This window comes from Vollenhovia emeryi, unplaced genomic scaffold (assembly GCF_000949405.1).
Source record: "Vollenhovia emeryi isolate VEMERY1.0 unplaced genomic scaffold, V.emery_V1.0 DF939347.1, whole genome shotgun sequence".
Classification (NCBI taxonomy): Eukaryota; Metazoa; Arthropoda; class Insecta; order Hymenoptera; family Formicidae; genus Vollenhovia; species Vollenhovia emeryi.
In genome coordinates this window covers 5,553-16,772 of record NW_011967019.1, presented here as the reverse complement: position 1 = coordinate 16,772, position 11,220 = coordinate 5,553, and the positions used below count along the sequence as shown (strand labels likewise).

Genomic DNA, 11,220 nt, shown 5'->3' with positions numbered 1-11,220 from the left:
TGATCCCTGATTGGTTCAGGACTTGAGGATGTCGCACGCTTGCGCGTGTTTAAAATTGCAATTACAGACGAACGCGTGAGTTCATTTCGCGCGGATCCGTACCGTGATAGGAACCGAGGTACGTACGTGCTCGACGACGCGCAATTAAAGCGGCCGTGCTCTTAGCTCGCAATATTAATTTTCAGAATTCGCGTGACCTTCAGGAGAAAATAGAGACGTGGGGGAATAATGGCTCAATCGCAGTTGAAACGTATCGTCGAAGAAATAGTCGAAAATTTTGTGCAGACCTTTAAAAATCTGGAGGATATTTGGTGCAATTACACCGAGGAGATGCGGATCGTGTGCTACATGAATGTGCAAACAGATGCTGAAGGTGTTAAATGAGGTAAAGCATCAATTTTGATTGGATAATAATACAGAATCGAATATATTGCATGGACAACAGTTTATAAAATGTTTACAAATATTTTGTAAATATCTTATAAACGTTGCCTGCTGTCTGGATGAATGTACAGTAGTAGTATTTGTTACTTTTTACGTGCACTCGCAGTTACTATGCATTTCAGCGTACCTAATGCATTATTTTCTAAAACTGCGTTATAATTACAGACACATTTAAGCAGCAATGTTTGTGTTAATCACAACATATCTTTAGTACCTAATTTGTCTGGTACCTTACCCAGGGAAATTATTAAGAATGTGCCGTACGAAAAAGGATGCATGCTGTTAGATCATTTACAACGTCTTTTAGGATATAAAAGTTTACAAAATTTTATTAAACGTTGTCATGTAACTCGCTTCTGTGAATATCAGACTAATGATTTTAAGAGACATCTGTATCATACTTTTGTTGTTGATCATGCAGGTGACATGTTTCTTGTGCAAAAAACCAGAGTTTAAGAAATTTCCATTTATTAAGCAACGAATAATAAACTTTATTATGTTGTTATCAGGAGTTAGAAATTGTAGATTGGGAAATGTGGTTCAAGGAACAAAATTTACCATTGCATCACATGTTCTCCGACATACAAATTAATAGTTACTATGATGGGGAAACATTCATCAAAGAAGAGTCAAAAGATATTTTGCAATCTATAATGAAGAGGCACTTAAACGACTCTGCATTTAGAAAAATAACATTTGTAAGCTATTTGAATTGGAATGTATTCCGTATAGCTCCACAGATCTACAAGTTACCTATGTTGCAACGTGCATATTTGGCGAACGTGGAGAATGTCGAAACACGGTAACTATGCTCATCCATGTTCAGATGGTACCCTAGAAGCACAGTGCATTGGCTAAACTAGTACTAGTACTAGTACTATGCACGTTGCAACATAGGTAACTTGTAGATCTGTGGAGCTATACGGAATGCATTCCAACTCAAATAGCTTACAAATGTTATTTTTCTAAATGCAGAGTCGTTTAAGTGCCTCTTCATTATAGATTGAAAAATATCTTTTGATTCTTCTTTGATGAATGTTTCCCCATCATATAGTAACTATTAATTTGTATGTCGGAGAACATGTGATGCAATGGTAAATTTTGTTCCTTGACCTAGTACCAGTACATTTTATTGATTCCCCTTAGGGTTACAAGGCGTTTTTGAAGGAACGTGCCCAAACCTCTTATAACACCTCTCTCTACTTCCACTTTTCTATGTGGCGATCGAACGAAAAACCAACAATGTTTTGTTTGGTTTTGAACCCAGGTCTTCGGATTACCAGACCAGCGCACAATCCTCTGCGCTACGATCGCCACGCTTTAGACGTACATAAATAAGTCGAAAGTCATAAAATCACAGGTGATGTAGAACATCGAAAAGATACACGAAATTCTGTTTCTACGCGTATTAAATTGTTTCCAACGTAGCTGAACACGCAATCGAGATTAGTTCAAGTATACGTAAAAAGAAAAGACATCACTCTTGTAATGTAATCTTTCTTTCACCGAACAGGAGCGTGGTTCGATTTTTATTCGCAATTTTTATTGTACACTGTAATAATTTTTATTGTCGAAATGAAGTTGCTCACAGAGCGAATGTTGTCGCCGAAGAAGTTTCGAAACCCGCTGCGAAAAAGATAAAACTTTGCGCAGTGGTCTCTGCCGTAGTGAGTTTACTTACAGTTACTGCGGATAAAGAGAACAACATAATTTTGTTAACGATTTCATGATTTTTCTCACTGATCCTCTGTGCAATTGTTGCATAACGTGGAAAACTTTTTGCAACAATAAAATTGTCCGGATTTTACATAGATAAAGACTGTACAAGATCGTGCAGATCTAAAAATGTTAAATCTTGTTCTGTTGGAATCTTCGCGAATTCAGTCTCAATTAAAGACATTAATTCTTGAGGCGGAGCATTATTCTTCAAGTATCCGGCGATTTATGTGGTTTCTAAATCAGGTCCAGTTGCTTTTGGTGATTTTGCAGCGGGCTTAATTTATTGCACTAGTTCGCCAGCGTAGCAACAGAAAACAGACGAAATAATTTTGCGCGTTCGCGGGATAATATCGAATTTTTAAAATTCCCTAGAGTCTCGGAACACGATTCGAGATGTATTGGCCACCCTGTATACGGACCAGCCCGACCAGCCGAGGAGAAAGAGTGTTTCTCGCAGTCGCAGTACTCGCAGTTTCTCAGCGACGAGTGTCAGACGAGTGAGACAGTGAAGTGAGATTCGCGTCCGTCGTGTTTCATGATAAAAATTATGCAGAGGGAGGAGAAGCAACTGGAATCGGCCTTGGACGCCATAATAATGCGAGTGAACGACCTGAAGAACGCGATTGCCGCGATGATATTTAAGTTGGAGCACGAGTACGAGACCTTGAATTGGCCCAACTTCCTCGACAATTTCGCCCTTATTTCGGGCCACGTAAGTGTCCCCGCTTCACTGATCGACTGAAGGCTAATCTACAACGTATCCTTTGCGTCTAGAAACATTCTATTTCCTAGCCAATAAATACGTTCACAAAATTTGGGCAAGTTGATAAATTGTGCATTATACATTGTACAATCGTAAATTGTCGACAAGTTTGTTAAGCGTTTTGATTTGTTTACATAAAATAGAATGTTTCTAGATGCAGAAAGCACATTGTAGATTAGGTTTAACACCGGTAGTTACCGATAATTAGCGTACATCTATTTTTACCATTTATCAGCTGTACGATGCATAAAGGGGAAAGTAAATTGATCGATTCAATCGTTTTGCGGCAAAGGTTTGCGGCAGAAGACCTCAGGAAATGCATCGTTATAAATTTAATAACAAATCGCGAACCACTTTGACTGTTTCGGTAACTCTAGCGTTAATATCTTTCGTCCACGCGTTGTTATTGCCACTAACGTGCCCGTTTTTCCCACAGTTGACCAGCCTCTCCAAGATCCTCGCGCACGACAAAGCGCCGAATCTGAAGAATCTGACGGTCCTACCGTTACGCCTGTGCCCGGAGAAGGACGAGGAGCTGCTGCGACTGACCGAGAATCGTATTCCCACGTTCGCGCACGACCTGGTCCCGGACTACCTGCGGACGAAGCTGGAGCCCCAAGCCGAGCAGAAGATGCTGCAGTTGGAGGCCAAGGCCGCGAACGTTAACATTGATACGTCGCATGTAAGACACAACGTTTTATACTCTGCGTTTGGTACTTCTCGTTTTGACTTGTATCGCCAAACTTGCGCCCTCGAGTCGGGCGAAAGTTGGAGGTGCTTGAGTATCAGATAGAACTGCGATAAGACTTAGAATCTTTTAAGAGTATATTTGTTCTCATAATTATATATAAGTATACAATATCTCATAATATTAAGATAAACACATTGAAGCTAACTGAAGATGTTTTGTTTTTCTGTTAACGTGCTAACTAAACGACAACTAGGACTACAATGTAAGCTGCTAAATCAGATAGCTTCAGCTTTGTCGGTTCCATTCGCTTTGGGCTGAGATGTTATGTATGCAAGCCTCATTTGTAGCTATATGCAAATAGCCATAGATGTTTGATGTATCAGATAAACATTGCTACGCCGAGATTCCCGAATGGTCCATTTAGCGAGTGGAACGCGCAGATTCTGCCGCTCACTAAGTATCTCGCGTGCTTCTGTTGGGTTGCAGAAACAACTGGCACAGTACACTAAAGTGATTAGCCACGTGTGGGACATAGCGAATAAGGCGCGCGAAGACTGGGAGGGCGAGGTCAGCACCAGAGCGACACAGGCGCAGACTAGCAGTGCTGCGGACACCCATGCCCTGCTGGCGGCTGTAGGAATGGGAAAAGGCCTGAAAGTAAGTCATAGGAAAGGAGCGTAGCTGAGTTTTTGAAAGAGCCGTTATAATATCGCTATCAGATGTGTAACATGTGGTCTTTATTTCACCCTCGCAGTCTGATTCGATACAAATGGTCCAATCCGGCGTAAATCCGGTAGCCAACAGCATGATGGTAGGCAGACCTGGCAATCAGCAGCAAACGACGGGTCAGGGCCCACTGGGGAATCCACCGAGTGTGTATTTCGCTCAAGATTGCCGTTTTGTTGCCTCCGCAATTATATGCTCGTAATAATTTTAACGTAACAATTTACAGTGGGGCAAATGAACAAGGCACCGAGTGCAATCAAAACGAATATCAAGGCAGCATCACAAATCCACCCTTACAGATAAGAGTGACACCTCTGTCGTTTAAAATGCATTGTAGGATGATTGTGACCGACAACTGTCCACATAGCGGTACGTTCCTAACTTTCATACGGAGTAATTTTAATATAATCCGATTAGGTAATCTATGATCTTGATACAAGGCGTAATGAAAATCGCATGCGGTTATTAAGAATAGCATCTCTTATTACGAGAGTATTTTAAATATATTCTCAACTTGCATGTTACTGGTTGCTTCTCCACAAATTCCATAGTTTTAAAACTTAATAAATTATATTGTACTCTATATTTATTAAAATAACACATGCTGTGATCAATTTTAGTGTTTCTTTGACACGATGGCGTACGAGCGAGGAGAAATACACTTGTTCATCACTGGCACAGTGGCAGCCTGTAAGCCTTGTTCGTACAACCAGCACAATCGATCCTGTAAAATGAGCGACTCCGCCGGAAGTTGTAACATCATTTGCAATCCTGTGTAGATTTCTACGGCCCTTAAGTTACTACTCTGTTCCTCCCATATTCGCGTTATGCCCTTCTCAATCTCATCTCGTGCAATTGCATCTGTATACGTGATCGTTTTTTTAATCGTCTATTAATTGTGTAAAAACGTTAGTCTAAGTATAAGTATTGATTTGTAACATCAGTTACCTGTCCCGTCTGTATTTGATACGAAATCGTATCTTAGTAACGAGTCTTTGACGTAAGTCTGAAAATTCGAGCATTGCGACTTCCTCGTGCCTTTCCGAACTTTTTTCTTGAGAACGTAATTGTCTAAAACACATTTTCCGGATCAGTTAATTCGTGGGAATGTACATACGCTGTATAATATTAGACGCCTACTTTGTCGCGCGTATAATTCGAGGACGGCTCTAGCGAGAACGTGAAAGGAATGGTCGTCGTGCTTCTCTCGGGACATTCCGTGCCATTTGTCCGCCGATTCTTGACACGCTAATCGCAAGAAGGGTATTCTCAAAAACTGTCCTACGTCAAGATCGTGCGCCGCGATTGTCTCTCGCAGACAGTTGGACGTCGGGAAATTGCGAAAGTATTGTTTTTCCTGCGACGAAGTCTGCACACTTTTGAAAATGGAGAGTTTGTGGTAACAACACGAGATCAGAATGAAAAGTTTAGCGGATCTCATTCTGCAGAAGATTCTCGATGCACTTGTGCTAAGATCCCCGCAGGCGTGCAGGCCGATCAGACACACGTCTGCAACGTCGGGAAACTCTTGCTGCAGAATAGATTCTATCGCGTCGGCCGAATCGCACGTTACGTCGCAATGAACGTATTTAACTTTAGTCAAGGAATCGGGATACAATTTTTTCTGTCTAGCAAGAGCTCTGCTAATATTTCCTTTGTCTCTCTCCAATCCCAAGACTCGGTAGCCGTGCAAATAATGTAACATTTGGCACACGTATCCCTAGAAAGAAACATATTTTTACTGCAGCACAAGAAAGGGGGTCTGACGTTTGACCTTTTTTTTCCATTTTCATTTTCTTACCAAACCCGCGCCCAAGTCAACGATCGTTCGTATATCATGCCGCTCGCATTGCACGCCCACCAAGTGAGCCAAGTGCATTATCTCGTGTTGCTTCTTTGTATTAAGACCTATTTTAAAATTTTGCGGCAGCTCTGCGGAAGATAATGCGGGCACAGGTGACAGTCTATTAATCCCCTTACATTTTGCAACGTATGTTTTTAAAGAATCAGGCCAGTCGGACTAGAAGAATTAATTGCCGTTTAATAATTTTAATAATTCATTACACAAGATTCCTGAGATATCTCGACTAACCTTTATTGCATTTTCTACTACGAAATTATTAAGTTCTTCATTTTCTAAAGTTTGCAAGTGTTTCATCCATTCATTAGGGATCGCATCTAAAGACGCTTTAGTTAATATTTCAGTTACTGGAGTATTATGGAGCCATCGCGTCTCGTGAAAGAAGCACAGTGCTTCGGAAAAATATTTCGTCTCAGCATTGATATCCATGCTTGACTAAAAAAGAAAAGAGCTCGTTACATTTTTAAGCTCGCGGCAAATATTTAATTCGGTATGTATTATGTAGGCGTGTGTATGTAAGAATGAAAGTAGGAAATAAATTAAGCAAAATATTTTTAATCTCGCAACTATGAGATATATTTAATGTACAAAAATAGCATAAATTATAATACTTAACATTGGCTGCTTTCCTTTTAGGAGACACAAATCGACGCAAATTAACGCACCTTGCCACTGTAAAGTGGCAAAGATTTGAAGAAAAGGTTTGGTTGAAAAAAAGGTTCTATCGAAATACTTGGAGCGGATGCGTTCTTCGGACAAAAACACTCCGACTCTTCTTCCGAGCAGAGTCGAAAAGTGTCGATTGAATTTGAAACAAATTCTAAATGGAAAGCGACATATGTGTCGATTGTGTTCTCTAAACGGAAATCAGCCATTAGCACATAAGTAACGTACGCATCGTTTCTTCCATGTCTAATATCTATGTCACAGGAAACACTTAACAGTAGCAACACGTCTCGCGTTGTTTCAACATAAAACGTTCATCGTGAAAATACAAATTATATTTTGACTATTTAGTCAGAGGCTCGCGCTCGGTCCGCTTCTTCCTGATTCATCACTAGCCAGTTTTCTTTGTGCCTACTTGAAAGATCCGGATTTGTAGGTCCAATAAGCGAACGACCTACTCTGACATCGCTTTGGTCGGGTTTCAGATACTTCTCTGCCACGCGCAAGAGCTGCTCCTTAGTCACGGCTTTCACCTGCTTCCTCTGTCTTTGAAGATCGTCGTCCGTGATGCCGTATAGGAATCTGGTCAGGCCTCGGCTACTAGGAGGAACGGGAGCGTCGATCTGTTGAAAGATTCCCAGCTTCGCCTCGTCTATATCGCTCTGGGGCAACGAGTATGCGACTAGAAAATCGTACGTCCCGTCGAACAAGTCGAAGGTGCGAGTGGAGTTCGGATCTCTGTAGGAGTAAAAGGAGAAAATTCCCTCCGACGTTAGTTTCGCGCCTCCGCCGTAGGCTCCTCCCTTCTCTCGAATCTCCGAATGCAGGTACACCGAGCTGATCAACTTGGACAGCACACGCAACGCGGCATAGTCCGGATTGGAGTAGGGAACGGTGAGAACAGCCTTGGAGCAATAGTTGACCGTGTACGGCAGCACGTAGTGATTGCCGCATTCTTTCGCGTCGATGCTCCGCTCGCTGGTGATGACGTGCGGATTCTCCGAGCGTCCCCTGAGCGAATCGTAGAACGCGTGGATACCACCGAGAACGTCGTCCCGATGTTCCGCGGACAAGTTAATGACCGATCGCAGGCGTTCCTTGTTCAAGACGTGATCGGCTATCTCCTGCATGTTGTGCATCAGGGGAGTCAAGTCGCGTATCTGCGCCACTTTCTTCATCCTCGTGATGTACTGTAATCCCGAGAGGCTCTCCTTGGCCCGGGCGATCGGGGAGATGAGGCTGGCGGCGCTGCTCATCGCGTACAAGTGACCGGACTGAGAGATACCGTTGATCAAGTCAGCCGCTTTCATCTTGACGAGCGTCTCGAATCTCTGGAGGTCGGTCAGTTTAACGTTGTTGAACAGCTCCGTCCACAGTTTCCACATGTCGTTCGAATTGCGATCCAAGCAGTACGAGTCTACGACAATTCCCTCCTCGTACTTCAGCTCGCTGTCCTTCTGCTCGGCGATGTGATTCGCAAAGTGCAGGCCGCCGGTCTTCAGCTCCATCATCTGATCGAAACTCCTGTAATCGTGATTCTGCGTGCCCATCCTCGCGACAACGTAGTTGAACAGCGGCACAAGCTGCTTCAACTCGCTCGGCAGCGCCTGCGTGTTGAGTATTCCTCGGTAATAGGAGATCCCGTTCGTCGGTTGCACGGACACCTGAAGAGGCACCCCGGACACCTCCGAGTCGGAGGTCTCGTATCTCTCCACGTCCGCCTTCAAGTCTTCTACCTTCAATGTCGGCAGGACTCCGACGTCCTCTACACTCTGCTGCTCGGCGAGCAGGATCTTCCCGTTCTCGTATATCCGTTCCCTCTCCTCCGCGGAAAGTTTCTCCAGCTTCGTCCTCAGCAGCTCTTGCTCGGCAAGCGCTTTGTTCTGCTCGTACTTTTCGTCGGGCGTCATCGTTAACGTCAGTCTATGAGGATTGTCGCTGAGATAAGTCTCGATCAAACTTTGCAGATACTTGGGATCCTCTCTCATTCGCGACGTGAATTTCTGCACCATGTCGTTGATTCGCAGCGACTTAATCAAATCGCCGTTGTGATTCCACGTCGACGTTAGGTTGAAGAGCAAGTTCAATCCAAAATTTGACGTTTGATGCTTCACCTGGAGCTCGATGCTGTGCAAGACAGCCTCGACGTGGTCCTTCTCGAATCCTTCCTCGACAACTTTCTGCACGGTATTGTCGAAGATACTCTTGACTTTCCCGAAGTCCTCCGGCTTCACGCCCTGCAGGCTCACGACGAACATGGTGTCCCGGCATTGCGGATCGAAGCCCGTGATCGAGCCGAAGCCGGTGCTTATATTCGATTCAACTAGCGACTTGTAAAACGCCGAGTTCGGGCCTTTCAGCAACAGCTGCGACAGCACGTACATCTCGAAGGTTGTCTGCAGGTCGGTGATGTCGTTGCACAGGTGCGCGATGGCGATGGCGCCGTTCCTGCTGGGATCCGCGAGCAGCGGATCGGGCTTGCACGCGATGTGCTCGTCCCTAGCTTCGCTCCATCGCTTCTCCGCTGGCACCTCCGACATGGAGGCGTCAATCCGGTCGGACAAGAAGAGGTAGCGGTCGTTGATGAACTTCAGATGGTCCTCCAGCGGGAAATTGCCGTAGGAGTAAAAGCGCGAATTGGAGGGATGATAGTACTTCCTGTGGAAGTTGACAAGATCGTCGTGCTGCAGATTAGGTATGACAAGGGGATCGCCGCCGGAGATTACGGAGTACGTGTGGCTCGGTAGAATAGAATTCAACAGGCGTTCCGCCATAACGGCCTGATTGTCGTTGAACACGCCCTTCATCTCGTTGAAGACCACCCCTTTGAATACGATGGGCGAGCTCTTGTCGTTGACGTCCGTGTGCTCCAGCCTCCATCCCTCCTGCCGGAAGTCCAGCTCTCGCAGATTCGGCTTGAAGACCGAGTCCAGGTAAACCGACTGCAGATTGCGGTAGTCCTTCAGGTTCTGCGTCGAGAACGGGTATATGGTGTAGTCCGGCCCGGTCATGGCGTTCATGAACGTGGCCAGGGACCGCCTCAGCATCTTGAAGAACGGATCCCTGCACGGGTACCGCTCGCTGCCGCACAGCGTCGTGTGCTCCAGTATATGAGGCAGCCCCGTGGAATCCGTGGGGGTCGTGCGAAAACCGATGGAGAACACGTTGTTGGCGTCGTCCCTGGCCAGATGCAGGTACTGCGCGCCCGTGCTCAGATGCGTCAGCCTCACCGCGGTGAGGAACAGCTCGTCTATGCTCGAGACCTCGTCCACTACGAACCCGTGGAGGACCTCGCCCTTCTTGAACTTGGCCAGCTCGTTCGGCGCCGGCTCCTTTCGCGAGAGCAGCGCGCTCGATGCGGCATTCGACGACGACCGCAAGGTGCAGCGCGCGACGCGCTGCCGCAGGGCTGCGCCTCGCAGCAGCGAGTGCCTCGACAATTTCAACGCACCCAGCATCTCGGGGGGCGACTTAAAACGGTCCGGGGAACAAAGCTGTGTCTGGAAATGATACAAGGCGGCCTGTCAGTTGTGTATAATTTCGAAGAATGATAAGTCTCACGCCAGAGGCAAGATGAAAATTGTTTTGTGGCATTTCAAGCGTAACGACACTTACCGATCACTCTTGAACGTTCACAAACGGACTTAAATTACATGCGCGAAGCTCGACTACGACAAAACTCTATCACCGACGGACACTCCACCTTCCAGGTTCCAGCACGATAGCGATCGGAAAAGGGAAAGACTCTGCGTTACATGAAAGAAAGTGTGATGACAAATTTCAGGATGGCGAACGTTAATTGGGAATACCAGCTCGCGGCTACGAGGCAGTCCCTGGGGTGACTTGGACCGGCAGAAACGTCGAACTGTAATCCCCCACGTTTCTAACCTAATCTTTTATTTATTAGGCGGCAGAAACTTGGCGCGGCTTGCTTTGTGTACGAAAATTATCCGAAGCGCGCTCGACGGATGAAGGAATCGCCGATTAAGTTAATTGCAGTCTGATCGAAGTCACTTTCAACGCATGATGCAACGTTCGCGGCAATAGACACTGGTGTTGCTCCGTAATTAAGATGAAAACCGACGTAAATGAATGCTTACCCAATCGTTTGTTAAAACGACAGCTCGACAATGTTTCGTTATCGGTTTATCTCCAAGTCATCTGTCAAGTATCTTCTACCAAAGTTGCGTCAACAATTAAATTACACCTCGGCTCCTCGTTTGACTGCCAGCGTGCTTAAAGGTTAGGTCGAACGAGCCTGCAATGTCACCATGTGTCTGTTAAAAATTTCCTTGTTTTTTTTTATTGTCGCAATTTTTAGGCTGATGGCAGAGAACAATCCGTAAACGC

At 45.2% G+C, this 11,220-nt stretch overlaps 3 protein-coding genes across 5 annotated transcripts; 1 reads left to right on the top strand and 2 right to left on the bottom strand.

Moving 5' to 3' along the window:
• The first annotated feature begins 45 nt into the window (after positions 1-45).
• On the top strand, positions 46-5,047 carry LOC105558398 (mediator of RNA polymerase II transcription subunit 8). 2 transcript variants are annotated; one of them, XM_012006055.1, is made up of 9 exons: positions 46-118; positions 186-385; positions 2,536-2,875; positions 3,363-3,608; positions 3,871-3,879; positions 4,104-4,274; positions 4,372-4,489; positions 4,570-4,712; positions 4,964-5,047. In XM_012006055.1, exons 3-8 carry the CDS (start codon positions 2,699-2,701, stop codon positions 4,644-4,646), a joined length of 798 nt encoding a protein of 265 aa, XP_011861445.1. In that variant the 5' UTR covers positions 46-118; positions 186-385; positions 2,536-2,698; the 3' UTR covers positions 4,647-4,712; positions 4,964-5,047. The 2 variants fall into 2 exon arrangements, with proteins under 2 accessions (XP_011861445.1, XP_011861447.1); XM_012006057.1 differs by lacking the exon at positions 3,871-3,879.
• Positions 4,960-6,955, bottom strand: LOC105558399 (methyltransferase-like protein 25). Its single transcript, XM_012006058.1, has 5 exons — positions 6,436-6,955; positions 6,145-6,363; positions 5,484-6,063; positions 5,292-5,414; positions 4,960-5,204 (listed from the first exon to the last, which is right to left on the bottom strand). The coding sequence occupies exons 1-5, from the start codon at positions 6,631-6,633 to the stop codon at positions 4,960-4,962; spliced, it is 1,365 nt and encodes a 454-aa protein (XP_011861448.1). The 5' UTR covers positions 6,634-6,955.
• A 95-nt stretch (positions 6,956-7,050) lies between these two features.
• On the bottom strand, positions 7,051-11,180 carry LOC105558400 (presequence protease, mitochondrial). 2 transcript variants are annotated; one of them, XM_012006060.1, is made up of 3 exons: positions 10,971-11,180; positions 10,486-10,616; positions 7,051-10,370 (listed from the first exon to the last, which is right to left on the bottom strand). In XM_012006060.1, the coding sequence occupies exon 3, from the start codon at positions 10,326-10,328 to the stop codon at positions 7,218-7,220; it is 3,111 nt and encodes a 1,036-aa protein (XP_011861450.1). In that variant the 5' UTR covers positions 10,329-10,370; positions 10,486-10,616; positions 10,971-11,180; the 3' UTR covers positions 7,051-7,217. The 2 variants fall into 2 exon arrangements, with proteins under 2 accessions (XP_011861450.1, XP_011861449.1); XM_012006059.1 differs by lacking the exon at positions 10,486-10,616.
• Between the last annotated feature and the right edge of the window lie 40 nt (positions 11,181-11,220).

Excerpts from the sequence above, each read along its gene's own strand:
- LOC105558398 (XM_012006055.1), top strand. The coding sequence starts at position 2,699 with ATGATAAAAATTATGCAGAGGGAGGAGAAGCAACTGGAATCGGCCTTG. Across the intron at positions 4,275-4,371 it reads GAATGGGAAAAGGCCTGAAA|TCTGATTCGATACAAATGGT; the intron begins GTAAGTCATAGG and ends TCACCCTCGCAG. Across the intron at positions 4,490-4,569 it reads CCCACTGGGGAATCCACCGA|TGGGGCAAATGAACAAGGCA; the intron begins GTGTGTATTTCG and ends AACAATTTACAG.
- LOC105558400 (XM_012006060.1), bottom strand. The coding sequence starts at position 10,328 with ATGCTGGGTGCGTTGAAATTGTCGAGGCACTCGCTGCTGCGAGGCGCA.
- LOC105558399 (XM_012006058.1), bottom strand. The coding sequence starts at position 6,633 with ATGGATATCAATGCTGAGACGAAATATTTTTCCGAAGCACTGTGCTTC. Across the intron at positions 6,364-6,435 it reads TAGTAGAAAATGCAATAAAG|TCCGACTGGCCTGATTCTTT; the intron begins GTTAGTCGAGAT and ends TAATTCTTCTAG. Across the intron at positions 5,415-5,483 it reads CGAATTATACGCGCGACAAA|ACAATTACGTTCTCAAGAAA; the intron begins GTAGGCGTCTAA and ends AATGTGTTTTAG.